Source organism: Triturus cristatus, chromosome 12, assembly GCF_964204655.1.
Source record: "Triturus cristatus chromosome 12, aTriCri1.1, whole genome shotgun sequence".
NCBI lineage: Eukaryota > Metazoa > Chordata > Amphibia > Caudata > Salamandridae > Triturus > Triturus cristatus.
In genome coordinates this window covers 179,649,035-179,665,127 of record NC_140595.1, presented here as the reverse complement: position 1 = coordinate 179,665,127, position 16,093 = coordinate 179,649,035, and the positions used below count along the sequence as shown (strand labels likewise).

The 16,093-nt window shown below is 47.9% G+C and overlaps 1 protein-coding gene across 10 annotated transcripts in view; it reads left to right on the top strand.

The window, feature by feature from the left end:
* Window positions 1–16,093, top strand: part of CNOT1 (CCR4-NOT transcription complex subunit 1) — a 1,579,387-nt gene that overhangs the window by 710,870 nt on the left and 852,424 nt on the right. For all 10 annotated transcript variants that reach the window (XM_085638198.1, XM_085638193.1, XM_085638201.1 and 7 more), the window contains 2 exons: window positions 2,969–3,109; window positions 3,531–3,710. In XM_085638198.1, coding sequence (XP_085494324.1) covers window positions 2,969–3,109; window positions 3,531–3,710 — 321 coding nt within the window. The remainder of the gene's footprint in view (window positions 1–2,968; window positions 3,110–3,530; window positions 3,711–16,093) is intronic.

Sequence of the window (16,093 nt, the reverse complement as noted above, 5' to 3'; positions counted from 1 at the left end):
GCAGACCTTCCTTCCCAGGGGGTGTTGCTAGGGGATCTATTCTACGTGAAGAAATTTGCGGCTAGTAGTCTATCAGATGTACGAGTTACTTACCTTCGGTAACGATGTATCTGGTAGAGACGATTCTAGCCGCAGATTGCTTCACTGCCCGCCCTTCCTCCCGTATTCTGCGAGGACCCTTGGGTTGTTCTTTGGTACTCGCCTTGCGGTGGGGGGCTGTGTCTCCTGTGAGTGCCTTCCTTGTTCTTTACGGGTGGCTCCGTCTGGGGGCAGTTCATTCCTCGTTTGGTCCTTTGGAGGATGGGGTTCCGGTGCTCCGGTGCCCTGCTGCTCTGGCTACTCCAGGTTTGGGGGTGGGGGGGGGGGGGTGGGGGGTTGCTTTTTATCCCTGTTCTCCCTCCCCTCCTTTCCTTCCATTGCTATCCTCTGAATAAGGATCATCTGACCTAGTCTTGCTCTTGTCCCTTGTGGGTGGTTGCCTTCGAGGTTGGGGTGGCTTGGAGGTTTGTTGTCCCTGTCTGTCTTGGGAGTGGTCCTATTCCTTGCTCAGGATGTTTGGGGGCGGGGGGTTCCTACGGGCGACATGACTTTTACGTGTGTTCTTGCCTCCGGGGCACAGGGATGGAAGGTTGTCTGTGCTGGCAGGGTGACTGCGCTGGTTTCTGCTACTGCTGCTTCTTCATCTTTCCCTGCCCTTGGGTTCTGCGGTGTTGGCACTACTCTGGTGGTGGTGTTAGTCACCGTTTCTTTCCAATTTTTCTGCTCTTCGCACACTGTTTGCATGCTTACACAGTTTATCTGGTTGTTCCGTGTTGTGGTGTGGAAAAGTTCTCCGAAGAAAACTGACGTAGGCGTGCCGGGTCGGGTCTTATGTGACCTTGCTGACGTCACGTACGTTGAGTCGCGTGATGTCGCCCCGCCCCCGGCGCGCAGGGATGCTGTGGCAAAAAGGTTTACGGACCCAATCTCTAGGCTGGGAATAATTCTACGTGAAGGAATCTGCAGTTAGAATTGTCTCTACCAGATACATCGTTACTGAAGGTAAGTAACTCGTACTTCTGTGGCTTTCCTTGGAATCATCCCATTAGCTTATTCTTGTAAACCAGCTATTTTGTCAAACCTACACACATTTGCCAAGCACTGCTGTGTGGATGTTCTGGCTAGTTAATCAAGCTATTGTTGGCGACATATTCCCAGGGGCCCTTTTTGGGTCAAGCCTGGGCAGCGCAGGCGCTCCTGCGGACATGCAGTATTGGAGTATAACTTTTAAGCTCCTCCCACTCTCCACCATATTTTTAACTGGCTTGTTATTGTCCTTCGTAAACGGCTTCCGAGTCGTCGTTAGCCTGCAAGTTCCTCCTTGTCTGCACTGGTTACCTCCCATAACAACTGGACCTTTTACTGGTGTTGTTACATGGTCAGCTTTGTAAGTCGGTGAACCCTATTTTATTTAATGGGCTAACCTATTCCACCTAACACCTCGCAGCACTCCGTCAACTTTTATTTTAATTTCTACTAATGGCAGTCCGCTTTAACAATAGCTGACGCGTTTTATTTATTTTAGCAGCGCCTTGCGTTTAGCGGCCATTGTTCTTTAGTTAACTAGCGCCCATGTAGCGCTTTCACATTCGAAGAGGCCGCCCCCTTTTCTTTACACAAACCGCGTCTGAAGAAAGGTATGCGGCCAACAAAGTGAAAGCGCTGCATGGGCGCTTTTACCCAAAAAACACCCGTTTGTCTATATATATATATATATATCTATATAATATACACACACAATGCAATGGGTGTCACATTTGCGAGAGTTTAATCTATTGCTTTGCCAATCGCTTAAACTCTCATTAATGCGAGACCTATTTCATTTCAAATGCTTGTTTAGACATCTGATCTAGCCACATTCTAGCCACTGCTTAAGCAGATGGGCTGTTTACAGTCTATGCAGAGCATGTGTATCTGCAGCAAACCATGCTTTTGAATGGAAAATGTTACTTGCCCAGAAAGCATCTTTTTGTAGCGTATAGTGCTGTAAATTGTGCATACCCTCCGCCCCCAGACGTTTTGTCTCTGGCTGCAGTTTTTTCTTTTGCTTCTAGATTTACTTAGCTATGCGTTTGTACACTGCTTTCTTCTGCCTCTTTATACAACTCTCACCTGCTGGACTAAAAACAATCTAAATGGACTCGGTGCCCATATGCAGTGTAGGCATAAGGAGTAGTTACCATATGCCTTGTGACTCAAAAATGATTCGAAATAAAACAAAGTTGCAAACGTCTGAGCCGAAGATGGCAGGAATATGCAGAGAATGAGAATGTACAGCACATTACGCTACGAAAAAATGGTTACCGGTTCAAGTTACATTTTCCTTTTGAGATTCATTAAAGCACAGCTTTCCCATGCCATAAACCTGTGGGCCTAAAATCCTGTAAAGATTTCTTACCTTATTACCTTTACTAAGCCCTATATTGAAAAGGATCACAGTATCTAAAAATATGGCTTATTTTCCATGAATGTGATGTTAGTTCATTAAAGGTCTGTTTTACTGTGTCCTATACTGATTACCACCAACAGTTGTCTTTATTATCTAACTTATCTTACAGCTCAACCTTTTAATTCAGAGTTTGTTCTATAGTGCTGTAGTTTTTGTTGTGCAATCTCATTTTAGGTTTGGGTAAAATACTAGTATCAATTGCACACATTAGTGGCTCCTTGCCTAGATTTTAATCATTGGAACCACTGCTGTAAAAACAATCTGATAAGTATTTGGTTACCAATTATTTGACATTAAAAGTGCACAGCATGGGAATCTGGCAGTGCTTTGAAATATTTTGGGTATAGTTGAACATTAAATGCAGTGATTAATTTTGTAATTGAGCTTCATCCATTTTTTCATGTAATAGGCAGGGGAAAAGCTGTTTTCCTGAAACCTTATCCATTTGTATTGCTTTTTATTCACCTTTCCTTCCTCCAGCCCTCAATAAACACCACCAACATAGATACCCTTCTTGTGGCAACTGATCAGACCGAAAGAATCACGGAGCCCCCTGAAAATGTGCAGGAGAAGATTGCATTCATCTTCAACAACTTGTCTCAGTCCAACATGACGCAAAAGGTCAGTATCTGGTGCTTGTACTGGTGCTTTAAAGTTTGACTTGCTCCACTTTCCCTATCCTATGACCTCATATTTTATAGGTGATAGTAATTAATGTAATTATGCTTCTTAATACTGGGGATAAAATATTGTAATCTAGTTTCTTCACCTGTATTTGCGGTTTGTGCGGTACATGTATATTATTCCTAACTTCATCATTTGCACTTTAGCTTCAAAATACTGTAGAATTCACTCTAGGTGCACGCACAGTGCAGTGTACGTGTATTTTCTTCCGGTAAAATGCAAGTATGACCATTAGAAGGCACCTTATTTTAAGTTGTATTGAATCGGAAACTTCATTGTAGTGTTTGGGTGCTCAAATATATTTTAATGGCGATGCAGTATTTTATTTTGAAATGTTAACTTTATATTTTCTATCTAGGTTGAAGAACTGAAAGAAACTGTTAAGGAAGAGTTCATGCCCTGGGTTTCCCAGTACCTTGTGATGAAGCGAGTCAGTATTGAGCCAAATTTCCATAGTCTATATTCCAACTTCCTGGACACCCTGAAGAACCTGGAGTTTAACAAGATGGTGCTTAGTGAGACCTACAGGAACATAAAGGTGTGGTGGTCTGCATTCTTCTAATTTTGATTTCTCCTTAACTTTTGATACAGTGGGCGTGTCCAGTTCTAGTTAAGTGGCTATAAAAATTGGTGGCTGGGCTTGCTGTTGGGAATTACTCCAGAAGTTTGTCTTCCCTTAGGGTTTGTCTTTACTTGTTTCAGACTTCCATCTCCAGCCCCCCCCCCCCCCCCCACACACACACACACACACTCACTGCAGTGAACTTATTTCCTCCCCCTTTTTTTTTGCTAAAGCTTAGTAATAAAATGTTTAGTTTGTGTGTGGGGGGGGGGGCGGGTTATTACATTTGGGGGTAAATTAATCAAATAGGGTTGATCTTTCGTAAACTTTGCATGCAGTGCATATCAATAGAATACTGCAGAGGAAATCTTCAAAGGCTTTATTATCTTTTAGTAAAATTTGATCACCATTATAGATTGCATGTACATTAGTGTGCTATATGAAGTCATTAGGATTTTATGGAGCCATAGGGATGGCATTAACATTAGTTCTTCCAGGGATACTCAATAGTCACAAGCACTGATTAATCCCCACCCACGTGCGGGTCTCCGGAGCATATATAAAAATACATATGTGTATGTTTAGAACCACAAGTACATAGTACTTCCAAAACCTAAATATATACATGTATATACGCATAAATATGCAGCCTAATCTAGATCCAATAGACTAAAATGCCTAAATTACATGGATTTCTATTGCAAGAAAATAATTACATGTAAATAGTGTAATAGAGAACATATACGGCAGTGTTCCACAACAGCCCTTTATTTTCATAAAAGAAAAGGGTAATAGCAGTCAATCAGTTCCTAGGCTGCATAGATGAATAACCTCACAGTATAACAAAAAGCTGGCACCTTGCCGTGGGCTAAAGAACGGTGATGGATCAAACCCAGATCTGTTGACTGGGTGTGAGTGTTTGATTGGTTCTGATGTTCCGTCCATCACCACCCCCTTTTGTACCGCTTTGTTCGCCATAAGTTGGCAGGGTATGCTCAGACGTGAGTCCCTTGCTCACTTTGCCACTGGATTCAAGCAAGCCTGGCTGAAGACGGCTGAAATGCCAGAAACCGGTCCTAGGAAGCTTGTTTCCGGTCCAGGGAAGGCATGGCTTGGCAGTTAGGGCTGGACTGTTCCCATGAGGCACAGGGTCGGACTGATTTGCATATGGCCATGTCTGAACTGGGGTGGCAGAGTAGGCTAAAGAACGGTGATGGATCAAACCCAGATCTGTTGACTGGGTGTGAGTGTTTGATTGGTTCTGATGCTCCGTCCATCACCACCCCCTTTTGTACCACCTTGCCTTTAAGGCTTCAGAGAACCTGGAGACCATGGCTTTAAGACCTCCAGGAGCACCCTGCTCCCATCATGCATCACAGGTGACAGTTAGGTCAGTTCTTTTTTCTGGCTCTTTCTGTGAGGATCCTGGAGCTTGAGCTCATCTTTTTTTTTTTTTTTTTTTGACTATTTCTAGTCAGAAATTGGTTTTCTACAACTTTATTCGTTATTTGCCTTTGCTGGTATTATTTTCTAATCTGTAATATTGAATATTCGTAACCCTTCACCATAGGTCGTCGGCAAGGCCTCTTCTTCCGTTGATTCGACATCTGCTAGAGCCAGCAATGCAGACCTTCCTGACTCAGTCCACGGTGGGTTCAGCTCCCACACAGATTTACCAAAAATATAAGGCTCCAGAACAGGACCCATTTTTTCTTCTTGCAGACCCACCTCCACCACCCCACCAGAGAAGGCCAGCAAAAATATCTACTCTTTAGGTAAATGAATGTGCAATACATCTGCTTCGGTAATGAAGGTGGCTAGTGCTTCCGCCCTGCTGGGTCGGTACGATAGATCTCTCTGGGACTCTGGCGAGATTTACAGAAAATCTACCGAAGGAGGATCAACAGGACTTTCAGGCAATCCTGCAAGAAGGCGGACTGGTGGCTAATCAGATCATCAGTGCAGCCACGGGTACATCCGATTTGGTAGCCCATGGATATTCACATGGCATTTGCTCGAGGTACTCAGCCTGGCTTTGTCCCATGGGACTAAAACCGGATGCACAGAGAAAAATTACGAACCTTCATTAAATGGATCTTCTCTGTTCGGGTCCCTTGTGGACGATGAAATGTCCAAAATAATAAGGAATTGGACACTCAAGTGTCAAAGTGGCTCTGTATATACTATTCCCAAATGGGTACAGGGTGTACAGAGTCCACAGTCCCCAGAGGTTTGGCAGAGGCTAAAGTTAGATATAACCTTACTCTCTAAAGTGGTAGCTTGGTCGAGCAGTAAGGCAGTATCAGAGGACAGTGTAAAGCATTTGTTGTACACACTCAGTCAGCAAATGGTCTCACACACTCAAGAACTGAACTCTAGGCCAATGGTTTATATATAAAAAATGCTTGTTTTATTTTAGAACCAACAATAGGTATTAAAATATACTTTCTCAGAATGAGATGCTTTATATAAATACTTTTGCAATATGCAATTGACTTTTCTAGAAAGTTACAAGTGGTTGCAATAGGCAACACAATTTTAAACACAATAATGCATTGTTAAATGGAAGTTTCAAGTTATTTGTAACAGATTACTTTTGGAATTCCAGTACTGGATCCTAGATTCAGTCCTGGGTCAGTACTTGGAATCAAGTAATAAAAGTTGACTTAATTACTGTGATTTGTAGACAATATTTTGCTATTTTAGAAGTTGACACTTTGAAAATATTTCATAGAAAAAAAGTCTGATTCCCCATGAAAGAAAATTCAAGTTGCAGATATAGTATGTTCTCATTACTTTTGTAATCCAGTACTGGGTACCTAGACTCAATACTGGGATCTTTATCCAAAACAGGTAAGCAATTACGTTTTCAGAAGTTATAAGATTTTTAAAGAATATTTAAAGTTTGCAGAAATTGACAGAAGAAATTTCACAGAAAAACAGTCAATGGTTTCCTATGGGAGAAAATTGGGTTACTGGTAATTCAGTTGTAAGTGTTTTTCAGAGTCATTACCTACCTGTAACGCCCCTAAATCTAGCATTTAGGGGCACCCTGAACCTTCCATCCGCAGATTCCAGATTCTGAAAAAGCAAAGAAGAAAAAGAAGAAAGAAGACCTGCCGTGCAGCTGCTAAGAAGAGGAAGACACCAACTGCTTTGGCCCCAGCCCTACCGGCCTGTAGACCCTCGAACCTGCTCCAGCTAAATCCCAGCACCTCCTGTGGCCATCAACCTCACAAACCCTGGAGGACCTGGCTACCTTGTGACTTTGAGCATCTGGGACTCCCATGAGCAGTGGCTCTGCTCAAAGCCAGTTTCTAACCCCTGGCATCAGCCCAGAACCGCAAAACCTGCATACTCTGCACCCGCCAAGCCTGTCCTATGCCGGAGTGGACAAAGACCCCTAGGACGTCCCCCCGGCAACTGTGACTCCGTATCCGGCACCCAAGGACCCACCTCGACGCTCCTGACGCCTGCAGCCTCAGAACCACAGACACCACCCCGCCCCCAACTGCAATCAACAGAGGGTAAGATTTCCCGACATCAAAAGGCACCCCTGCACCCAGCGCCCTGTGGCCCCCTATGCCCGACTACTGGGTACCTACCTATCCTCCAACTACCAAACTTACCTCTCGAAGTGGTGTTGGCACCTGAAGAATCTTCGTCCTTGAGCTTTCTCATTGAAATCCATGGAGCACCCGAAGGCTCAAGCACCCTGCACCCAGCCGCCCGAGTGGCCCTGGCAGTGCAATCTCTACACCTACCTACTTCCCCACTTGCCCTGAGTAAGTGACCAGGAGCCTAGCTCCCACAGCCGCGTGGCCTGCTAGTCAGCAGCCACCAACCAAGGCCCCCCCTACCTCTCATATGATAACATTGGGCCTAACTCTCTCTGCACCCGGCAGCCCTTGTGCCGCTGAGGGTGAACCAACTGTACCTACCTGACCCTGGGAGACCCCCGAGTCTATGCCCAGAACCTTAACTCTACCAGTCAAGTACTTACCCAAAAGCCGATAACTCACTTTTCTTCCATAGGGTAACATTGACTGGCTTCTTCTGAAATTTCTTCTAAGTGTGGAGTTTCTAAACTTTAAAATATTCACCTAAAATCAACCGAGTAACGTAAACTGAAATACTCACCTGCTATTAGGAGAGATCCCAGTGCTGGATCTTGGTGCCCAGCACTGACCCTGAAAAGTATTTACGACCGTACTTGCCACTAATTCAACTTTCTCCCATAGGAAACCATTGTCAGGTGCCTCACAAGACTTACCGCTGCTTGTGAAGCAATTCCGCAGAGACAAGAGCACCCGTCCCGGTTACCACCTGACCCTCGGACAGTAGGACCCAGCAGGGATGAGATGGACGCAGGGAAGGGAGCCCGGAAGGACGTAGTTGCTTTGTGTGTGGGGGATCTCGGTGCCCTCTGGAAGACAGGAAAGGACCAGATCAGTAGAGAACCCCAACTCCTGTTCTTAAGCAACCCTTAAAACACACACGCAGAAAGTATTGCCTTCCGGGGACTCACCAATGCTTCTGTGGACCACGGCACCCAGAATCAGCGCTGCTCCAACGAAGGCTAATCCAGGCGAGGTGCTCCAAAACACGGATACCTCCGTGAAACCAAAGGAAAGTGCTCCTGCGCAATCTTGCTGAAACAATTAGGCAAGCTAAAACAGTGGCATCCCTGAAAGGCAATGGTTGGTTAAGAACAAGGTTCCAACTCTGTGGAGTTATTCCCCATTGCAGCGCTCCTGCGCTATGGAAATCAAAGTAACCCCACAAGCGCTCCTGCGCTATGGAATCAAAGGAAACCCCCAAGCGTTCCTGCGCTATGGAATCAAAGCAAGGTAATCCCCAAGCGCTCCTGCGCTATGGAATCAAAGACTCAGCAGTCTGGGGAGGTTCAATACCTCGATGTGCGCTCCAGCGCGGCGAGGAGGGTCAACCGGTTGCGCCTCGGCGTGGAAGACACCAGAATTCCTAAACGCAACTCGGCTCCGGGAACAGCACTCACGTCACTGGGGAATCCAGGAGAATCCAAAGCACAGAGCCGGCGGGAAACGCGAAGTTTAAGCGTTTCCCCCGGAAGTGCTTCTGCGACCTCTCGTTGCTGCAAAAGACTAGACCGGGACTCGACCTCCAACCGGAAGTGAGTCTCCCGGCTTTTCTATGTGTGCGTTGGCGGGGATACGGCAAGCGCCGCGGAACACGACAACCATGGACTGTTTTTCTGTGAAGTTTCTTCTAAGTGTCGATTTTGCAAACTTATAAATATTCCTTAAAAATCACCTGTATAACTTAACCGCAGTTTCTCAACTGCTTACAGGTGGTACACTAGTGCTGGATCCAGGATGCAACACTGAGCTAGAAAAAGTAACCATAACCCCACTTACCTGCTAAGTGAATTCCCTTCAATAGGATTACATTGGTAATTTGATCAGAAAAAGTTTCTAAGTGTCAACTTTTAAAATAGCAAAATGTTGCTTAGAAATCACAACAGTAACCAAAAAGTATTTACTCACTTGTTTCCAAGAACTGCCCCAGGACTAAATCTAGGATCCAGTCCTGGAGTTAGAAAAGTAATCCTGAAAGTAATCAATTGCATATAACTTAAAATTCCCATTGAGCTCAATGTATTATTGTTTGAAATTGTGTTGCCTATTGCAACTAACTGTATCTATTGCATTTCAAGTCAATTGCTTCTTTCAAAGTATTTAACTAAAGCATCTCCTTCTGAGAAAGTATATTATGATACCTTTTGTTGGTTCTAAAATAAAACAAACTTATATTTTTTATACAAACCATTGGCCTAGAGATCTCAAAGAAAAACGTTAGTTAGATTTCTTACCTTAGAATATCCCCAGGCGTAAGGCTGGATCCGGGAAGATTTTTTGTCGGCTGTACCCTTGCGCGTCAGTAGGCGTCTTTTGCGACTCCGCGTCCGTTGTCAGCGGCGTGATCGCCGGGATGACTTCGTCAGAGTACTTAGACGCCGTCCTCGTGCGCTGACGCCAGTTTTTCTTTTTTCCACGCCAGTAAGCGCAGATCTGGGAAGAGTGTACCCTTAGTCATTTTTTGACAAACTTTTTGGACATTTTTGTCTCCCTTTTTGAGTCGACTTCAACTCCTGGTGCCGTTGGGGATGCCCGGGTTCAAACCGTGTGACATCTGTCACCGACTGATATTTGTTACCGACCCCCACCATCGGTGTCTCTACTGCCTTGGGGCCGACCACGATGACAAGTTGAGCCCCGACTGCTGGGCCTTGACCTCGAAGGCTAGGCGGGAGCGGTCCCGCTACCTCCTTGAGATCCGGCAGTCTGCTCCACACCGCTCGAGGTCCAGGTCGAGGAGGAGGTCGAGGGACCGGTCGCGGAGCCGAAGTAATCACAACTTGTCGGGATCGAAGTCCTCGCATTCAGGTAAGCCGAGGCACAGTAAAAAGAAGTTGAAGATGCGACCATGCTCTTCTGACTCCCCTTGCCGGTCACGCGACTCTGGTTCGGGTGGCACCACCCGCGCTGCTCCTCAGGAGTCTCGTCCGGCCCCATACCCTCCGGTCCCTGGGCCTCATGCGACTCCGGGCGAGATTCTGGATTTCCTTGTGGCCATGAGGAGTCTCACTCCGCCGTTGAGGCCTGTCGGTGCGCCTCCCGGCCCCGCAGATCCGACTGGGGGGCCTAGCGAGCCAGCGGCTTCGGCCCTGGCGCCGTTGTCTACTTCGGACCCGACGCCCTAGTTCCTCAAGGTATTCAGGCATTGATCCCGGTCGACGCTGGTTGACCTTACGACCCCTCCGCTGGTGCCAACCCCTATGTTGCTGTTCCCGGCGCAGTCTTCGGACGACGCCGTCCCTAGTTTCAGCCCCGGTCCGGGTCCGGTGTGGGAACAGTGCCGCTCGGTGCCGTCTTCGGCGCCAATGGATGAGCATTTCATCTATAACCCGGCTCCATCCTTTCTGCCTGTTTACGTGGAGACTGATGAAGGGGAGTACTGGGAGGGGTCTGAGGACCCTCTGGCACAGTAGTGCCAGTAAAGTCAGGACTGGGCAGACGAGCTGGAGGATACCAGTGGTCTAGACACTTCGCCTGACACTGGTTTCATCTCTCCTCCTTCCGTGACTACGGCGAAGGGTGCGACTTATTCTGTGGTGCTGCTCAGAGCTGCCGAGCCCCTACACCTGGAGCTCCCTGCAGCGGCCGTGAGACTTACCTCCTCACTGAGGTGCTTCAACCGCTGGTAAGCTCTTCGGAGCCTCTACTGCAGTTTAATGAGGCCCTCACAGACGTTCTGATGGGCACTTGATCCAAGCCCTCCACAGTCTCTCCTGTGGATCGGAACGTGGCCCGGCACCACCCCCCTGCTCCGGGCTACCCCAGCTTTGTCGGTACACCCCACCCCTGAGAGTCTGGTTATCCAGGTCTCTACATCCCAAACCGCCTTCCCGTCCGCTCCTCCGGATTGGTAATCCAAAAGCTTGGAGCAGTTTGTAAAGAAACTGTTTTCCTCCCTCTGGGGTTGCGGTCCATTAATACCACGTGCCTTTTGGACCGTTACACCCACTCTTTGTGGGATACGGTGGCGGACGTGCTGCCCCAGTGTCCGGAAGAGGCCAGGACACTGCTCGCCCAGGCCCTTGCTGAAGGGCGGGATGCAGCATAGTACTCCATTCGATGTGGGCTTGACACCACGGAGTCGCTAGGTAGGGCGATTGCGACGACGGTGGCGATTAGTCACCACGCCTGGCTAAGATCCACAAATTTCCCCGGGGTTGTCCAGAGCACACTCATGGACATGCCCTTCGATGGCTGTCGCCTTTTTGGCGACAAAGCGGATAGTGCACTGAAGCACTTTAAAGACTCCAGGGCTACGGCCAAGTCCTTGGGCCTCTCGGCCCGCGCCCGCAAACTTGTGCTTTTCGATCCCAAGGAAGGGGCGCCCCCGCACGTCCGTCTAGCCACAGGCCGCAGAACCAGCCTCAGCGCAATCGCGGATGTGCATTCCGCCGAGGCGCAGCAGGGGGACAGAGCCGGTCAGCTGACACCTGCTCCCGCAGCATCTGCCTCAAAGCCTTCCTAGACAGACCTTTCAGGCCCATTCCAAGCCAGTGGGAGGCAGAGTTCGCCATCACCTGCTCCACTGGCGTACCATCACGTCGGACAGGTGGGTGCTGCAAATCGTCCGAAGGGGGTACTCCCTCCCCTTCGAGGCAACCCCTCCAGCCATGCCACTGCAGTACCACCGCATGTCGGGGATCACTTGCGACTTCTGCGGGAGGAATTTACTACCCTCTTGGCCAGGGGGCCATTGAGCGTGTTCTGGCCCAGAAGTAGGATGGGGTTGTTACTCCTACTACTTTCTGGTTCCCAAGAAGGGCAAAGGGGGCCTACGCCCTATCTTAGACCTCAGGAGCGTCAATGTCGTCTTCCGGAAGGAGAAGTTCAAGATGCAGACTTTAGCTCAGGTTCTTGCTGCCCTGGAGACTGTATGGTAGCGTTGGACTTTCAGGACGCTTATGTTCGAGGCATATGAGCTGCAGATCACACACTTAGTATAGTAGATCGCCATCTAGTGTTGGGCTCGGATGCTTGCAGGTTGTTGTTGTCTTCGGAAGAAGTCTTTGGTCACACTGTAGGTGACTCCTCCCTTGGACGACAGTGTTTTTTTCCGCCATTGGGTTCGGATGCAACTTTTCCGCTCCGGTTGGAAATATCAATTCCAAGCTTCTCGAGGCAAAAAACTTCACAACAAAACATCGAAACACCTTCATCCTCGACAACGATTACATCAGCTCGATTCCGGACGTCGATGCGGGCCGCTGGGCCTATCTAAGCCGTGAGGCCTACGGCTCATGGAAAGGACGCCATTCAAAAAATGCCCCCAGTGTGGAGCAAAATTTCCGCACAGTGACCACCACAAAGTCTGCAACCTGTGCCTATCACGGAACACGACGAGTCCAGCTGTCCAGCCTGCGCATCCTTTCGATTCAAAAAGACCTTTCGGGATTGAAGGGCTCGATGCCACATCATAGCACAGAGATCAGCTCCGGAACCAGAGGACATCTTTGATGAAGGCCAAGATGTCCCGGAAGAAGATTCAGAGGATCTGCAAATAATTTCCGAAGCAGACAACTCAGACTACCCCCATCACTCCTGGGCAACGTGTAAGTACCACTGCCCCTGCCCCAACCCCACCAAAGGCATTGGTCAAGACTTCGCGTGCTGGCCCCAGTCCAGACCGAAAACTTCCTTCAGAAGCCCCGCCTCCGGGCTCGGCTCCGAAGAAACATAAGCCTTCCGGTAGCTTGGGACCGAGCAAACCGCATGTAATTGTCCAACCGGCACCGAAGACAAAAGAACACTTGGCACCGAAATCGGCTCCGAAGCCCTCTGCACCGAAAACACCAAGGCCAATAGAGACACCTGCACCGAAGGTTCCCAAACCCACAGATACACCTTCGGTGTCTAAAACCACATCGGCACCGAAACCATCGTCTGCACCGATTAAGAACTCTCATACACCTCCTAAAGCCAAACACGCTACAGATCAACCAAAACCTCGATCGGGACCGAAAAAATCGGTACCAAAGACTGTTCCTGAAGAACAAGAACTTTTTCATCCAGACCCAAGGCAGGAAAAGATCTATATCAACCCCAAGACTGGACATGCCACCGCGGTGCCATGCAAAAATGGAAGCTGGATACACCACCTGCCCCAGTTCCTGTAAATAGGAAGGACTCTTCTACTTCCCCTATCCCTCCTTCCTCTCCTATACTGCCTCCTATCCCACCCCATATGCCTACACCAACATTACATATACCCTCTCCATCTTATACACCACCACAGGATGATTATGATGACCTAGGGGGTGGGGGTGATCCTAATGATCCGTTTACGGATCCAGACACCACACCGTTGGATGATTGGGCATTTCCCATACCAAACATGCCTGACCTTCAGCCATATCCCTCAAAACCATCGCCTCCTGACAATCACCTGGGGTTTGGACAATTATTAAATAGAGCAGCAATATACCACGGCGTCACAATACACTCAGACGCACCAGAGGAAGACTTCTTATTAGACACTTTCGAAGAGTCTCAAAAGTCTGTACAAATCCTGCCCATGATTAAAGGAGTGATAAAACACGCCTCCGAAGTCTTTAAAGACCCTGTTTGTGCCAGGGTTCTCAACCCACGAATCAAAAAGAAATATAGGCTTGCTCCTGAAGACCCCAACTACATCAAGGGCCAACTCCCTTTGGATTCTTTTGTCGTTTCCAATGCGCGGAAACACACCAACTCCCAAACCACAGGAGATACACCACCCCCAGACAAAGAATCCAAACTATTAGAAGCCTCTGGCAAAAGAGTAGCAGCACAAGCCGCTAATCATTGGCGAATTGCCAACACCCAAGCCCTACTAGCACGCTACGATGGGGCCCACTACGATCAATTAGAGACTCTTACAACATCTGCCAGACCAATACAAAACCCAGGCAAATGACTTCATTCAGGAGGGAAAGCTCATTTCAAATGCAGCAATTAAATGTGCACTTGACGACGCAAACATCGCCTCTAGAGCAATTAACACAAGTGTGCTCCTTAGACATGCATGGCTACGCATCTCAGGCTTTAAGCCAGAGGTACAAACTACCATACTTAGTCAGCCATTCAATCAGGAACAGCTCTTTGGGCCAGCAGTAGATGCTGCACTGTAAAAAAATTTAAAAAGACACAAACATCTAAGTCCATGGGTGCATTACAATCTCCCCAACCACGTGGGTCCATTCGGCGCTCCTTCTATAGAGGAGCCTCCAAAATATTGGAACGGACACTTCCTCTGCATTCAAAACCACCACACACACATCCCACAGTAGAGGATATTTTAGAGGCGGATACAGAGGAAACCACAACAAGGGGCGAGGTCGAGGTAATAACACTCGCACCTCCCCGGCCACAAAACAGTGACTTCCCTCCACTCCCCCCAGACCATTCCACTCCGGTTGGGGGAAGACTAACACAGTTCCTACCTGTCTGGAACTCCATCACAACAGACAGGTGGGTAAGACAAATTATCCAGTATGGTTACTGCCTGGAACTCACAACTACTCCCCCCGCATATACCACCCAAACAGCGTTCCATGTCACAAGATCATCTTACACTCCTCAAACAACAGGTTCTCTCATTGCTTCAAAAGAACGCAATAGAACCAGTTCCCTTACAACATCAGGGTAAAGGGGTATATTCACTCTACTTCCTAATCCCCAAAAAGGACGGGACTCTGAGACCAATACTAGACCTCAGACCCCTAAATCTGTACATAAACTCAGATCATTTCCATATGAGCACTCTTCAACAAGTGCTCCCACTACTGCAACAAGGCGATTTCCTTGCCACACTAGATCTCAAGGACGCCTACTTCCACATTCCCATACATCCTGCCCACAGGAAGTATTTAAGGTTTGTGGTGGACGGACAACACTACCAGTTTGCAGTCCTCCCATTCTGTGTAACAACCGCACCCAGAGTATTCACAAAATGTCTAGCAGTAGTAGCAGCACATCTCAGACGGCAACAAATTCATGTCTTCCCGTATCTAGACGACTGGCTAATAAAAGCCAAGTCATTCAACAAGTGTGTCCTACACACTCGCCAAACTATCCAAATTTTACACAACTTGGGATTCACAATAAACTATCACAAATCTCACCTCCAACCTGCTCACATACATCAGTATCTGGGAGCCACAATAAACACCTCCACAGCCCGAGCATATCCCAATCCAGCCAGGATAGCCAATATGCAAGCTCTTATCGCAAAATTCCAAATCCAACACTCTCTTCCAGCAAGAGTGTTCATGCAACTCATAGGCATGATGGCGTCATGCATCTTCATTGTGCCTCATGCAAGACTTCAAATGCATCCCTTGCAAGAATGTCTAGCAGGTCAGTGGAACCAGGCTCACGGACAACTTGCGGATCTGGTGTTGGTGGACAGCCGCACACATCGCTCTCTCAAATGGTGGAACATAACAAACCTCTCCAAAGGGCGGCTGTTCCTAGAGCCTCTTCCACAGATAGTGCTGACAACGGACGCATCGCTCGCAGGATGGGGAGCCCACCTCCTCGGCCACACCACTCAGGGCAAATGGACCACTCAACAAAAAATGCTCCATCAATTACCTGGAGCTGCTAGCAGTGTTTCTAGCACTAAAATCATTCCAAATACATCTCCAAATCAAAACTGTCCTCATTCGGACAGACAACAAGACAGCCATGTATTACATACAGAAACAAGGAGGCACACATTCTCTCCAGCTGTCCCAGCTCGCACAGAACATTTGGAGATGGGCC